At 40.3% G+C, this 16,650-nt stretch overlaps 1 protein-coding gene across 3 annotated transcripts in view; it reads left to right on the top strand.

Moving 5' to 3' along the window:
- The first annotated feature begins 452 nt into the window (after positions 1 to 452).
- Positions 453 to 16,650, top strand: part of SPICE1 (spindle and centriole associated protein 1) — a 64,454-nt gene continuing 48,256 nt past the window's right edge. For 2 of the 3 annotated variants that reach the window (XM_021007135.2, XM_021007134.2), the window contains exons 1-3: positions 454 to 584; positions 6,895 to 6,993; positions 10,539 to 10,586. In XM_021007135.2, coding sequence (XP_020862794.1) covers positions 6,895 to 6,993; positions 10,539 to 10,586 — 147 coding nt within the window. In that variant the 5' untranslated portion in view covers positions 454 to 584. Of the gene's footprint in view, positions 585 to 6,894; positions 6,994 to 10,538; positions 10,587 to 16,650 lie in introns of all 3 variants that reach the window. The other variant, XR_013482957.1, reaches the window with a different exon arrangement.

The following is a 16,650-nucleotide window of genomic DNA, read 5'->3' as shown; positions in this document are numbered from 1 at the left end:
TCTTTGAAGGTCAGGACAACGTCGTCCCTTCCGAGACACGTGTGTCTTGCACAGGCTGGTGTTTGGCAAATATTTGCTTGCTTTGCGGGGGGTGGCGTGGGAACGGTTCTTAACGTTTGTTTTCGGGCTGCTTGCATAGGTCAGGATGCGCTGGGAGCAAAAGAAGCCAGGGTGATTTCGTGGAATAGCAACCGCCTTCTTCACGCACCACGAACATGAAAACACCCGGGTTTGGGGGCTCTTCCTGTAGAATTCACTTCCAGTTCTCCACCCTGGGACTGAAGTCTCTCTGCACCTCAGTTTTAGCTCGCACCCTAGTTTCAAGTCACGTGCCAGCTTTAGCTACCAGCCTCTCTCACTCCTTACAACAAGCCACCCTGCTTGAAGGCGGGCTTGAGGGAAGTTCTGCGCATGCGCATCAAATGCTCGGCAGGGTGCGGCGCTAGGCGGGTGGGGGCGGGGCCTCGGTAACCCGGGCGACTCGGCCGGAAGCTGAGGGACCGCACCGAGCTACTGCGGGGCCGGGCCTTTGGGGAGGTGGCAGGATTTGATTAACGAAGCCGAATGGCCGCGGAAACATTAAGGCAAGTGGCGGCATCCCTCTGCTGCAGCAGCGACTTCCTGGGGATCGGGAGGCAGAAGTTGGGGGGCCGAAACGCGCGTACCGATTCTCCTTTCTCCTTCCCTCCCTCTCATTCCCTCCTTCCCTTCTCTTCTGGAGCCCGCCGGGTCCCTGAGGTCGAGCTGAAAAAAAGAAAAAAGAAAGAAAAAAGTGACACCCCCCCCCGTGGGGGGGGCATCGCGCGTGCGTGGCCCCGCCCTGTGGGGGAGGGGAAGTGGAAAGGAGGTAGGAGGGGGAGTGTAGTTGGGGGAGGGAAAGGGCAAGGAGGAGGAGGAGGGGGAGGGGTGCAGCCTGGGAGGAACCACACGATTTTCTCTCCTGCCCGAAGATTTTCCAGGCTCTTACCTCGACCTGCCCTTGTGGGTTAGGTGGGAGACTAGCTGTTGTTGTTGCACGCCTGCCTCAGCGCTGCTGGGGGGAAAACAGAAATCAGATGGAGTCAGCAAGCATTGATTAAACGCCTACTGTATGCCAAGCAGGAGATACAAAGAAAAAAAATGATTGCTATTCTTAAGGAGCTCACTGTTCATGGGAGGCAACATGCAAATAACTAATTACATATTTATATGTATCTATAGATATATCTACACACATACACATATTAGACATACCATATCTAATATGGAATCCAACATGCAAATAACTGTACAAGCAAAATATACACACATATGTATATTGCAGTCTAATCATGGGAGACAACGTGCAGATAAGATGTATATGTATACATATGCATATGTATATATCACAATCTGTGATAGACAACATGCAAATAATTACAAACAAGATATATAAAGATATACATGCATGTATCAGTCTAATTATGAGAGACAACAGGCAAGTAACTATATATATGTATGGATACGTAGGATAAATTGGAGATGATTAGCAGAGAGAAGGCACTTGGACTAAGAGGATCTGGGAAAGGATTCCTGTAGACTGTGGGATTTTAGCTGGAATTTGAAGGAGGCCAGGAGGTGGAGATGAAGAGGGGGAGCATTCCAGGGTTGGGGGACAGCCAGTGAAAATGCCCAGATGGGGTATGTTGTGCCAGCAAAAGCAAGAAGGCCAGTGTCACAGGACTGTAGACTATGAAGGGTGATATGAGGTGTGAGAAGACTGGAAAAGTAGGAGGGGTCCAGCTTATGAAGGGCTCTGAATAAGAGACAGAGCGTTTGACCCTGGAGGTGATAAGGAACCACTCAAATGTATTGAATGAAGGGGGATATGGTCTTACCTGGGCTTGAGAACTACAGTTTAGTTGATAAGGAAGACTTGAGGCTGGGAGACCAACCAATAAGCTATTGCAATACTAGGTGTGGGGTAATGAGGGCCTGGACCAAGATGGTGGCAGTGTCAGAGGAGAGAAGGGAGCATAAAGGAGAGACATTGTAAAGGTGCAGTTGACAGGGCCTGGCAACGAATTAGATGGAGAGAGTGAGGAAGGAGTTGAGTATGACATCTGCTTGAGATTCTGGGTTACTTAGTGATTTGCTCAACAGAAGAGGTGTTCAGATACATCCTAGAGATTATCTACCGCGACCCCTTTATTTTTGTAATTGAGTCCCATCTAGGTGGAAATGATTAGCACAGGAGCAGAATTTAAGCTCAGGCCCTCTGGTAAAGTGGATTGAGGGCCGAATTTGAAATCAGAAGACTTGTGCTTTCACTAACCAGCTATATGACTAGGCAATTTGCTTAATCTCTCTGGACCTCAGTTTCCACATCTGTGAAATGAGAGGATTGGATTAGATCAATTCTTAACCTTTTTTTGTGTCATGGACCCCTTTGTTAGTCTAGGGAAGCCTGTGATGGTTAGTTCCTCAGAATAATTAAAGTAAAACAAACATAAAATACATAGAATTTTGAAGAAAATCAGTTCTGCTTTAAAAAGTTCAAGAACCCCAGGTTAAGAACCTTTGATGGCCTTTGAAGTCACAGTCAACTACCTAAGGTACTCTGCCCAAAGAGAATGTAAATTTCAATCTCTGAAATTTAACCCTTTAACAGCCTTAGCCCGTATCACTCTGGGTCTCTTTGATTGGCCAGCAATAGGTCCCACAGGCCAAGCCCTTGGCCATTGCTTGGGTCCTGATCGGGGCTCAGAATGAATGTAAATAGCAATTGTTTCTGTTTTGGTCTGAAATCCTGCTGGCCTTCCCCTCCCAGGTTTTTTTTTTTGACTAGGTATAGAGGCCATTCATTCTCTGTCTCATTTCTTATTAACCTGGTGAACCTTAACCACTGAATGGGCATTGCCTCAGTCAGCCTGAGACCTGTTGAACACCTTAGCTTGAAGAGGCCAAGGTCCTGCACTGCATCCTGGGCCATCTTCTGTCCTGACTCCACTGACTCCTGTCCATCTCCACTGGACCCACATGGCTGTGGAGGAAAAAGTGAGGCAGGTGACTGTGCACAGCCCTCCCTGACTTAGATCCAATTCACTTGTGTCATGGCATCACCCCCCTGATGTCATGGTCCTCCTTCAGAATGAAGGACAAGCAGTTGTGGCTCTGGCATGGTGATGAGTCTTGAGAGAGACAAACAAAAGGTCCCTGCTTTCGAAGAGTTCACAGTCTATAGGGCGAGACATATAGGTTGAAAACAACCATTTACGAATAGGATATATAGGATTAATTGGAGATAATCAGTTGAGAGAAGGCATTAATATTAAGAGGAACAGGGAAAGGCTTCTTAAAGAAGGCAGTTTAGCTGGAACTTAACAGGAGACTGAGATGAGGAAGGGAGAGAATTCAGACTTGAAAGACAGTCAGTGAAAATGCCTGAAGTGTGGAGATTGAGTATCATGTATGAGGAACAGCAAAGAGGTTAGTGCCATTGGATCACAGAGCACATGGCGGGGGGGAGGGAGTGGGAAGGTATCAGAAGACTAGAAAGATAGGAGGGCCCAGATTAGGAAGGACTTTGTGTATCTACCAAACACGGGATTTTCCATTTGAACTGGGACCAGGTGGAAAACCTGCAGTTTATTGAATAAGGGAGTGTGTAACATAGTTGGACTTGTGCATGAGGTCCTTCTGGCTATAAATCTGTGATCTTAGGTGACTTTTTCAGCTCAAAAGCTTTGATCTTGTAATCTTTTCAGTATACCTCTCTGACTGTTATTGATTATTATGCTGAATATGAAGATGCCCTGTTGGAGGCGCTATTGAAGATTTGTATGACTGCTTACTGCTAAACTTGATTTCACTAAACTGCTGTGCTTTTAATTTTTGTGTTTTTTTAAAAATAGTTTTAGTGTCTGAACCTTCCCTTACTAATATGCCTACAGTTATTGTGGTAAAGTAAGAAACTTTAATAGCAGTAATAATATTTATATTGTCCTTTAGCTATATTTTCTCTTTGCTTTAAGGGGCTTAGAATTGTACATGAAGTAAAAGAGACCCTTTAGATCCATGGAAGTACTCCTTTATTTGGAGAATTTTGTAGGCATGATTTTGCCCATTTAGAGGGCTTTCTCAGGTTCTTGGAAAAAGTGTGTGTGTATGTGTGTGTGTGTGTGTGTGTGAATTGAATGCAGAGTTTCTTGAAAATTATCTTCTTTCCTCTCTATGTTCTGTACTTTTTTAATTTCATAGTCAAACTCTTAGAAAAAGTTGTCTAAAGGCTCCCTCAATTTTTTCTACTTAGTTCTTAACCTCTAGCACTCTGAACTCTACAGAAAGTGTTCTCTCCAAAGTCAGAGCTGCCCAAACTTACTGTCTTTCTCAGTGCTCCTCCTGTTTTGACACCGACTTCCCTCTCATCCCTTTATTTTTTTCTACATAATGCCACTGTCCTAATTTAGGCCCTTGTTAGTCTCTTGTCTGAGCCTTCTAATTGATCCCTGTGCTTTGAGGCTCTTGCTGATGTCTTCTATCATCTGCAGAGATGAAGGCCCCAACAGATCTGTTCAAGGAGTCCCTGTTCATAGGATATTAGTATCATAGATGTAGGCACCTTGACTCTAGTCCAGTCCCTAAGTTTACAGATGAGGCAACTGAGGCCCGAAAGTTTAAGTGATTTGCGCAGTGTCACATGGGATGTCAGTGTCAGTTGCCTCTTGAATAGAAATTCCTTATCCTGACATTTCTCGTGGTCCACAGTATGGCTTCTCTCTTTCTTGCCTCTTCTCACACAACTTTCATGACGAGCTCAATGCTCCAGCCTACTATGCTTCTGACTCTTACCTTTGAACTTGAGCTCCGTCTCTTACCTCTGTGCATCTGCTCAAGGTGTTTGTTCTCTGTACCTGGAGTGCACTTCTTCCTTATCTCTGCCTGTCAGTGCCCTGTGGCTTTCTTCAAGGCTTGTCTGAGGTGCTGCATCTTACATCGAACTTGCTGTGAATACTTTCTGTCAATGTACTTGTTCTGAGAAACCAGTTCTGCTACTGTCTTTATGACCTTGAGCACCTCACTTTGCCTTTGTGGGTCTTAGTTTCTTCAACAAAACAAAAACAATATTTGTTCATCACCTATTATGGGTGAGGAAATGGGGATTTTTTTTTTTCTGAGCCTGTGAATTGTGGTAAAATCTTAGGCTTACAACTCCCTCCACTAAATGCAGGTCAGCGACTCAACAGTCATGATAAAGAGGCATTTATTAAGCACGAGGCACTATACTTGGTGCTGCTGCTGCTGTTGATGATGAGAGTGAATTCAGGCTGGCGCTCTTATCTATTGTGTGTGTGTGTGTGTGTGTGTGTGTGTGGTGGGGGTGTATGGTATAGTTAGCAGTAATGTTCTCAGTCTGGTAGATGAGATGAAGAAAATGAAATTTAAGGACTTTTTTTTCTAATCATCAAGTCTGGGATGAATTTGTAGTGCAGAAACCAGTCAAAAAGATATGATAATGAGGGGCTCAAGGGCCTGGGTTAAATTTTACATCTATATATTATAGTTCTTTAAGTTTATAAATTTTTAGGGAGCAAGAAGCATGAGTCTTAGATTTTTGTATAGAGTCTTCATTGTTAGGAGGATAGGTATATATTAGTGGTCAGTCAATACTGGTTTTTAATCATCATATCATTAAGCATTATGTAAAGCATAGCAGGCCAGTATTGGTGTTATTCCTCATTTGTGTGCTCTTTAGTTTTAAGGCAAAGACACTTAGAGTCATTTGGGATTGAGTGTTCAGAAGCATGATGGATTAAACACAAACTTTATCCTCTTTTGGTCCCCATGGCCTCAACTAAGGCCCTTTTTAACCGTTTTTTTGTGTCATGAATCCTTTTGGTAGTCTAGAGAAGTACTTCTTAAACAGTGGGTTGTGACCCCATATGGCATTGTGAAAAATTTGGCAACAGTAAGAGGTTTCTGAATGCACAATGACCAAAAATTAAAAATCAAATTCGTAATGAATCCGAGGTGCTTCTGGCAGCACTTGCCCCTGTTGCATTGGGCAGCTTCACTGCTCCTTGATTCTGAACACAAAGCATGTGCACTTTGTATTGCATATTCCTTCAGGCCATGCAGTCTGACAAAAGTTAAAAAGGAATCCTAGTGGAAAAAGTTTAAGAAGCCTTAGTCTAGAGAAGCCTGTGGACTTTTCTCAGAATAATGTTTTTTAAATGCATAAAATAAGATACACAGGATTACAAAGGAAACCAATGACATTAAAATACAATTATCAGAATAGTTTGTGGACTCCAGGTTTAGAATCCCTGCTCTAAGATATTAATTATCAAGTGCTTAGAACTTTCCCTATTGTGTATTTGCATGTTTGATGGCAAGTTTTCTGACTTCAATTCTAATTCTATTTTTTAGGTTATATTTAACAGATTTATTTATGACAAAATTAGTAATATGATTGACTAAAAAACTTCCATTTAAAAAAAAAAGCAATCACTCATTTCATCTAATCGAGACCCCTCATTTTATAAGTGAGTTAACTCAGTCCTGGAGAGGCAGAGAATCTGCTTACAGTTGCACAGAGAGTATGAAATAGAGCTAGATTTGAACCCAGGTCCTCTGATTGTATGTCTGTTGATCTTTATATGATACTATATTAGAGGAACTGTCTAGGGAGAGGAAGTGAGGTATAGTAGAAGGAACTCAGAATGAATTGAAGGAAGAACTCTTTTAATGATTTTGCCCAAATGTGAACTGTTACAATTTTTTTAAGTGTCTTAGTTTTTCTTCTAATTTTCAGATGCATTTTCATTGAAAGAAACATTTTCTACAGGCATACTTGAAAAACTAGCACTGATTTCACTTGAGAAAACAATAAAATATCTTGTATTTTTAAAGTTTACATTATCTTATTCGTTGCAGATGTCATTTGTGAGGTTGAGTCGCTTTGGTCCCCGTGGAAATGGAAGAAAAGTGCTGAAAGCTAAAAAGAAGAAAACTCCAGTGAATCAAGAATGGGATGTAAGTCTGGGTGGGGTGTTATTACATTACTTTTGAGGATCAGATGTGATTCCGTGGCCTCAGCCATACATTGGATTGCTCAGAGTGGTGGTCAGTATCATTGGGATGGAGCATGCTGTCAAATATAAACCATACCTTAATAACCTGTGGTACTAAAAGGCCCTGAGAAGCATATGAGGTGATTTCATTGAGTCAGTTACTAAACATTTATTAAGTGCTTACCATGTGTTAAGTGCCAGGGACTCAAAGGAAGGCAAAAGACAGTCCCTGCTTTCAAGGAACTCATAGTCTAATGGATATCCCAGCAACTATATATACAAAGAGCTAGGAACAAGATAAATTGGAAATAATCAACAGTGGGAAGGCATTAGAATTAAAAGAGACTGGGGAGAGCTTGCTATAGAATGAGGGATTTTATCTGGGACTTGAAGGAAGGCAGTTCCCTAAATCATTGAAACCACAGGTCTTGATTGAAAAAACAAACCAATCCAAAAAAACCATTCCAAGGGCATACTGTATATATAGTATCTTTAAAATAGTAACCTTAGAAGACTATATGCACATTTCTACAAGTTATGATTCCTAGCAACATTCTTAAAAGACTTCTTTTTTTCTGAGCTTGCATCACATAATTTAATGATATGATTAAATTTTAGAAACTATTATTTTATGAACTATATGAACACAATTATGAAACACTTTTCACACAAATAAAGTCAGATATAAATAATTGGAAAAACATCAGTTGCTCATGGATAGGCCAAACAAATATAATAAAAATTACAATTCTACCTAAGCTAATTTACTTATTTGGTGCCATACCAATCAAACTACCAAAAAATTATTTTATAGAATTAGAAAAAATAATAAGATTCATTTGAAAGAACAAAAGTTCCAGAATATCAAGGGAACTAATGAAAAGAAATGCAGGGGAAGGTGGCCTAGCAATTCCAGATCTTAAATTGTATTATAAAGCAGCAATCATCAAAACTGCTTGGTACTGGCTAAGAAATAGAGTGGTGGATCAGTGGAATAGGTTAAGTATGCAAGACATAGTAGTCAATGACTATAGTAATCTATTATTTGTTAAGCCCAAAGACCCCAGCTTCTGGATAAGAACACTCTTTGAAAAAAACTGCTGGGAAAACTGGAAAAGAGTATGGCAGAAACTAGGCATAAAAATCTCACACCATATACCAAAATAAAGTCAAAATGGGTTCATGATTTAGATATAAAGGCTGATACTGTAAGCAAACTGGGAGAGCAAGGAATAGTTTACCTATCAGATTTATGGAGAACAGAATTCATGACCAAACAGGAGATAGAGAACATTACGAAAAGCAAAATGGATAACTTTGATTACATTAAATTGAAAAGTTTTTGCACAAACAAAGCCAATGCAACTAAGATTAGAAGGAAAGTAGAAAATTGGGAAAGAATTTTTACAACCAATGTCTCTGATAAGGGCCTGATTTCTAAAATATATAGAGAATTAAGTCAAATTTATAAGAATACAAGTCATTCCCCAATTGATAAATGGTCAAAGGATATGAACAGGCAGTTCTCAGATGAAGAAATTAAAGCCATCTATAGTCATATGAAAAAATGCTCTAAATCACTATTGATTAGAGAAATGCAAATCAAAACAACTCTGAGGTACAACATTACACCTATCAGATTGGCCAAGCTGACAAACAGGAAAATCATTAAGTGTTGGAGAAGATGTGGGAAAATTGGAACACTAATGCATTGTTGGTAGAGTTGTGAAATGATACAGCCATTTTGGAGAGCAATTTGGAACTATGCCCAAAGGGCTATCAAAATGTGCATATTTTTTTGACCCAGCAATAGCACTTCTAGGGCTATGTCCCAAAGAGATCATACAGATGGGAAAAGGACCCACAAGTACAAAAATATTTATAGCAGCTCTTTTTGTGGTGGCAAAGAATTGGAAATTGAGAGGATACCCATCAACTGGGGAATGGGTGAACAAGTTGTAGTATATAAATGTAATGGAATACTATTGTGCTGTAAGAGATGATGAACAGGCTGACTTCAGAAAAACCTGGAAAGACTTGTATGGTCTGATGCTGAGTGAAGTGAGCAGAACCAAGAGAATGTTGTACACAATGACAGCCATGTTGTGTGATGATTAATATTAATAAACTTAACCCTTCCCAGCAATACAAGGATCTAAGACATCTCCAAAGGCCTCGTGATGGAAAATGCTATCTACATCCAAAGAAAGAACTATGGAATTGAATGCAGAGTGAAGCATACTATTTGCTGTTTTTTTTCTCTTCTGTTGAGTTTTGTTTCCTCTTTCTGTTGGTTCCTCCTATTGGTTCTAATTCTTACTTACAATATCACTAATGTGAAAATATATTTAATAGGAATGTATATGTATAGCTTATATCAGATTGTGTGCTGTCTTGGGGAGGGTGGTGGGGAGGAAGGGAGAGAAAAATTTTAAACTCAAAAGCGTATGAAAAAAAATTAAATTAAATTTTAAAAAAATTGTAGAAACAGTCAAAAGTCATTTGGTAACAAGTCTGGTGAATGAGGTAGATATTTAAACTCAATAATAATTTTATTTTTGGTTAAAAATGAGTATTGAATACAAGTTAGTCAAAGAAGTTTTCATGTAAAGTGGCTGAAGGCAGTTCCAAAAGATGAATTCCAGTGATGTTCAGAACATTGGCAGCATTGCTAGAATAAATGGATAGCCTCCCAAGGTGACTGTTTTGAAGTGAAATATATATATTTTTTTTGCATTTATTTATTCTATTACTTTAGGACATAATAGTGTTGTGGTATATGCTTGAGAAGGAGCATTATCTTTCAGTATCATCATGATTGTTAAAACCAGTCTCATCAAATTATAGTTTACACCTTGTACTTTTGTAAATCTGTATGAAAGAATTCACATTTTACAGTAGGAAGTCATTAGTTTCAAGCCAACGCAGAAAAAGGTTTACTCTCTGACTTTTGAAAAAACTGTTTTATTAACATCAACTTTCTTTTTAGTGTTGTTCTTATAGAAATATACCGTTAATTCTGAGTAATAGTCGTTCATACCTTTTTACCTCACTAAATTTGTTATATAGTATATAAAGCAGCTGAGTTCAGTCTGAAAGGTCCATGTTGCTTTACTGTTTAAGGTAGTATATTTTAATATCTCCTGAATGTATATAATATTCTGGAACTACATTTCCTGGGCTCTCATGCCATTGCAGTGGATTAATAAACAACCTAAAATGATCACTTTTTCCAGGAAGCTATACAAATGTATCCACAGACCTACAGTTCCATGAAACACAGTTTGAAAAATACTATTTTAGTTTAAATGGATTAATTTTAATAAAGCTCTAGCCTCCTTTATTCTTATAAACTCACTAAACAGGTTTGGTATACTAAAAAGGTCTGTGTTTAAAAAGGGAAAAGCAAATGCCTAGTACCAAAACCAGACTTCTTAACACACTAACATATTTACTCACATTAGAATATTATATATTTCATTATTTAAAAAAAATTTTTCTTTGCAGAGTACCGTGAATGATCTAACAGTACATCGTGCAACTCCTGAAGACCTGGTAAGTTTAATACCAAAAGTAGTTAAGATTATTTATATGTAACATTTCAGTTGAAGTGTTTTTGTTTTTAAACTAAATGATAACAGACTGCCTGCTAGCTATTCATCAAGTATTCCTTGAGATTTGCCTATGTCTATACAAAACAGGCCAGTTGTTTTAAGTACCCAGACTTGAGCCAAGAATCTCAAGTATCAGATCTAGATTGGGTTCTGAATCTTACTCTATCTAGCTCTATGTTGCCCTCCCCAATCTGGTCCCTTCCTTATTCTTCTAACTTTATTTCTCATAGTAATCCCTTATGTGAATCCTCTATTCTAACTCTGTGGTCTGCTTATTCCACAGGTGTATTGCCACCTCAGTGTCTCTGGTTCAGGTTATTTTTCCTGCTTGAAAGGCCTCTCCCACCTTTCCTCTAAGTCTTAACCCTTCCTTTGAGGTCCAACTCATATCCCACTTCTGTGAGGACTAGAGTAACTTAGTCATCTCAGTGATTATTCCTTCTGATCTTGTGTAACACTTAATGTCTAGAGAACTCATTTAATGCTTAGTATATACTACCTTTATTGTTATTTACAAACACCTACACACACACTTGCTCACACAGACACACGTCCTGTCTACCTAGAAGTATTCCAGATTTTTTGAAGGCAGGGGCTTTCTTCTTTATACCTCTCTGTATTCTGCCTACTATGGTGTTCTGCATGTAGGAGGTGCTCATTTATTTTTTGCTAGTTTTAATGGCACTTAATTGTTGATTTTTTTTTTTTTTAGGCAATTGGGGTTAAGTCAGTTGCCCAGGGTCACACAGCTAGTAGGTGTCAAGTGTTTGGTCTGAGACTGGATTTGAACTCAGGTCCTCCTGGCTGCAGGGCTGGTGCTCTATCCACCTCACCACCTAGCTGCCCCAATTGTTGATTCTTTATTCACATATCAAGAAAAAAACAAACATGCACTTTAATATAAGATTGCTTATATATTTTCTTCACATATGTAGTTCTTAATTGTTAGTGTTTTGTCAAGGCAGACTATTCTTGCCTTCCTTCTTCTTCCCAAACCAGTGAACTCTTGTAATTCATTTACTTAAAGACCTTGTGCGTTTGCTCTCGTTCCTGTGTCTGCCTGAACTTCTGCATCTCTCTTCACATTTCCATGAGAAACCATAGTTATATTAAATACCTATAATAAGGAAGTGATCAGGTGACTTAAAAATATGTTCACTATTGACAGAGATTTACTAGATTGTATAAATACTCTTAGAGAAGTAGAGATTTGCCTCTCAACTTTTTACTTTTGTCAGGTTGGGAGTTCAAAGGACCTGGTTCAAATCCTGCTTCTGATGCTTTCTACCTGTGTGACCTTGAGAAAAACACTTAACCTCCCTGGGCCTCAGTTTCTGCAGCTTAAAATGAGAAGGTTGGACTGGATAGCCTTGGAGAATCTCTTTGAGCTCTAGATATAATCCTGTGATCTTTGCCTGCCCTGTTTTTTGAAAATTCAGTGGACAATTAGAAGTTTCTTGTGATTTCTTGTTTTGAACTAAAGGAATCATTGAGTATCTTGCACAATGCCTCTGTCAGCAGTGTGCTTTGCATGCAGTAGATACTTAATAAATATTTGTTAACTTGAACTAAACCAGGAAGACAACTGATTGAAATGTCATATTGTCCAGATTGGGATATTGTTTTCCTGAATATTGACATTTGCCTTAGGTGAGTGCAGAACCATGTGGCTGGTATAAAACCCCAGGGGCTGAGGGAGGAAAGAGAGGAGTAGTAACTATGTTGAGTTCTGTAGGGGAATACTGAGGGCTTGAATGAAGCTGGATTTGTCTTTACTAACAACAATGATGTTTTTGTTATTTAGTTGTTCGGTTTTGTCTTACTCTTCATGATGCCATGGACCATTCTGTCCATAGCGTTTTCTTGGCAAAGATCCTGGAGTGGTTTGACATTTACTTCTCCAGTAGATTAAGGCAGAGATTAAGTGACTTGCCCAGGATCACACAACTAGTAAGTGTCTGAGGCTGGATTTGAACTGAGGTCTTCCTGCCCAGGCATAGCTCTATTCACTGAGCCACCCAACTGCTTCTCAGTGAGAGCTGCTGCCAGGGGGCTATAACACTGGGGGGTGGGGGTGGGGTGGGGGCTGCTGCTGTGGAGGCCCATAAGAGGCGGACCCCTGAGAGGTGGGAGGAAGAGCTAGAGAGAAAGAGAGAGAGAGTGCTCACAAGGCCCCCTCCCGATGTCACCCAACCCAGAGCCCACGTGGTGACCTAGGTCCCTTTTGGCCCCTGCCACAAGTGAACCAACCATCTGGCCAGGGAAAAGGCTGGCCTTCCCAGCTGTTCAGGAGATGGTTGCAGTGTACCACCTCAGGGGAAATGATTAAAGCCAGGTTAGAGGTTATTGAGTAGATCGGTTAGAAGGACTGAGATGGCTATAATCAGTTTCAGGGAGAAGTAGAGGAATAAGAGCACAAACTAAGTTTGCAGATACTGAAGGTAGGTGAGGTAGGACAGGAACTGTGCTCAGTTGCCAGGTAAGTGGGTTAGAACAGAGTTCATCTAATTGCTGTGTTTATGGTTGCAATGGCTAGACGTGCCTTTTATATATGAGTGCCTGTGCTCCCACCTATGCACTGTCCTTTTTCCTAGGGGGCCTTCCCAGGGCCCTTTGTTAGCTTTAGGTCATGAAGGTTTCTGTCAGGCTTTAAGGAACGGCCCTCTGATCTGTGGCTTTTCCAATATATAAGGAAATAGACCTGATTTTTACCAAGGATTTGATTCCAGAACTTGTATACTCACACGTGACGGCCGATGAAGTGGGTAAGGGATGAAGACTTGTGGGGAAAATCTCTGAGGCGTAGGTGTATCTTTTATAGTAGTGATTGATGGATTAGACCTTGGATTTACAATGAAATAGGGGGAAAGCACTGAAAGGCTGCAGGACTTGACTGTTAATATGATAGCAGAGGAGCCAGTGGAATGATCCTCCAAGCTTCTCGGTGGCTGCCAGAGGAAAGGTTCTGGGTAGACAACCAGATCTGGCCTTTAACTTAGAAAGTCCATCGAGTTCTGATGTGGTTGGCTATCTGCTTGGATGCTGTCTTGGCTTTTTCCAGGGAAGTCAGTCTCTAGTACACTTGGCTTCACAAAGCCATATCTCCACTTCCTTCCCAGCCCATTAAATTCTTGCCCATCCTTTAAAGGCTAATGAATTGGGTTCTTTTAGCTTTGGCAACATTGTATCTTGGAAGATTGTACCCAACTATTCATACTCTCACAGGTCACTTAGAAATGTAAAGGTAATTTTAGTAAGTTTACAGATTTAAAGCATACATCAATAATACTTGGAAAATTTTAGCTCACAGACAAGTATGCATATCATTGTTCATTGAGAAAAAAAATTAGGTCAGGTAACTACTATGAATTAAAAACTTAACTTTAGCAACTTCTCTTTGTAAATCACATACCTCACAGTCAAGTCCGAAATGACAGAGAAGATGAACAGGGTGAAGTTCATGAGAGGGAGAAGAAATATATATTAAGAAACAATATTGGGAACAGATCTGGAGGCTGCAACTTGGGGTGAAAGTAATCTCTGGGAAGATAGGTTAGAACAATAAAGAGACCTTTCTTAGGGTCATGTCCTAGGAACTTTGAAGTTCCTAGTTAGACAGATAAAGCAAGATAGTTTCCAAGCCTCTCAGGCGTCAGAAAAAAAGATGAGGGGGTGTCCCCTGAACTATGCAAGCCAGAAAGAGAGAGAAAAAAATTCCCAGCACAAAACTCTTTCTTCACAAAACAAGAAGCACTAGGAAGAGAGAAGAAAAAAAAACCTGCTTCTACTTTTTAGTACATGTATTTTTTTCTAAACTGCAAAATAAATAGATATTGCTGTCTCTTACTTTCACATTGTAGGGATGCATATGGAACTGTTCTAGCATGTTGTTCTGTTTTAATCTGTGTTTCTTCTTTATAGACACAAATCAGGTAGTTTTGCAAAAGATGGGGGGACACTTAAGTGTCTTCCTTAATGAATTTGCTGGGGGAGGAGGTGAGAAGAGAGGAAAGGAAGACTGGTGGGGATCTTTTGTAGAATGTTTTTCCAAGTGTCTATGTGACCATGGGCAAGTCACTTAATCTTTTAGTGCATTAATCTCCTTATCTGTAAAATGAGAGGGTTGAACTAAATGATCTCTAAGGTCACTTTCAGCTCTAAATATATGACCCTGGGATCTTAAGTTTTAATCTTTGAATTGCAGACTGACTTTGCATAGTTTTTCTGTGCCTAGTTTAATTCTGTTTTAATCCTTGCTAAAAGTTAGGTTCAGAATGATCAATTTATGTAATTGGTCTTTGGGTATAACAATTAAGCCCTATTGTCAGTCAGCTGGAGGCTTCTCTTTTTGAGAGGAAACTAATGAAGTCTTCAGAAAAGCCCAGTCATCACCTTCATGAGGCTGCTTCTCCAGTCCTTCCCATTGCAACTATATATCCACCTGAAACGGATGCAGTGCTCAGATTGGCATGCAAGACCAGTATGTGTTTTATAAGCACTCCGCTAAGCAGCCTGCTACAGCTGTGTACCAGCCAGGGTGGATCCCCTGCCCCTGGAGAGTCTAAGGAGATTTGAAGTTGGATCTGGGTATAAGAGTTCTCCTGCAGCTGTTTGCAATGAAATATTTGATGTCCACACATGGCTGAGGGGCTGTGAGATTCTTGGCTTGTAGGAGGGCTTGTGGTGGTTAATCCTCTTTAAGCCCTCCAGAATTCAGTTTCCTGAACATAGCCTTGTTAATCGGTTTGTAACCTATGTACACCTGCACATCCCATGTGACTCATCTATCTATTCCTATAAACTTATCTCGATATGCTTGACTTTAAAGTTATGAAGAATTGGGATGAAGACTGGGACTCATTGGATTTAGTGATGAATCCTTTTGCAGATGGTCTGAAAATATTTCTGGCTTTGAGGTCTATTTGCATGAAGACTGACTGCTTAGACCCCTTGAAATAGTGTCACCAAACTTCAAAAGCTGACTGGCCAGCAGTTCTTTCTCCAGTTTTTTCTACCTATGGATAAGTTCTATGAGTAGTGTGTGATAAAGTAGGATGAACTGTGGGCCAAGAAGACTCCTGCTTTGTTAAACATATCTGCTTTTCCCTGAAAAGGTTCATGTGGGGATTTTATGAGGGGCTCAGGAATGGGTTTCTTGGTTTTGTTTGTTTGTTTGTTTTTTGGTGAGGCAATTGAGGTTAAGTGACTTGCCCAGAGTCATGCAGCTAGTGAGTGTTATGTGTCTGAGGCTGGATCTGAACTCAGGTCCTTCTGACTCCAGGGCTGGTGCTCTATCCACTGCGCCACCTAGCTGCCCCAAACTTCTTGTTTTTGGAATGTCCTTTCAGCTCCTTATGGTCACTAGAATAATTTTTTATGTAGGTTCATGATGAGTGTGGAAGGGAGGTGATAGAGGGGGTACCAGGAATGAGGGACCTGTAGTGAAACAATGCTAGTATCTTGTAGCTCCTTTCAAGGAATTACTGTAGAGTCTTCATGTTTTTGTCCCTCCCTCCCTTAGGGTAGCATCCGTTTTCTGTGCGTCTGTTTCTGCTTATAATGTGCCTGAGGATTCCATTTCTTCCCTATGGAAATAACACTTCTCTAGTTTTATATAAAGTTGATTGTAAAAGGTGGCCCAAAACCATGTGGAGTCGTTGAATGTGGTGTAGGCATCCCAATAATAAATCAAAAGTATTGCCTGAATTCAACACTTCCAATTAACTCAGCAGGTTTTATGAAATGGAGTTCATGGAATGTGATCGGGGTATTTCAGAGCCTAAAAGGTTTGACAGTATATTTAGTAGAAACCAGAGGGTAGCCTGGTAGGGCTAACCAGCTGATCAGCCAAGTTCCCCTAGAGAAATAGGCCAGGAATGAGACCTTTTTGCATTGGACTGTCTACTGAGTATCCTTGATATTTCCTAACATTCAGGGCTCTCATAACCTTTGATTGAGTAGCTTCCTGAATAGCATCAAAGTTTGTAGTAGTATGAACAGAGGCA

Source organism: Phascolarctos cinereus, unplaced genomic scaffold (genome assembly GCF_003287225.1).
Source record: "Phascolarctos cinereus isolate Bilbo 61053 unplaced genomic scaffold, phaCin_HiC Scaffold_726;HRSCAF=1367, whole genome shotgun sequence".
Lineage (NCBI taxonomy): Eukaryota > Metazoa > Chordata > Mammalia > Diprotodontia > Phascolarctidae > Phascolarctos > Phascolarctos cinereus.
The sequence above is the reverse complement of the archived record's forward strand: the minus strand, read 5'-3'. Positions and strand labels throughout refer to the sequence as shown.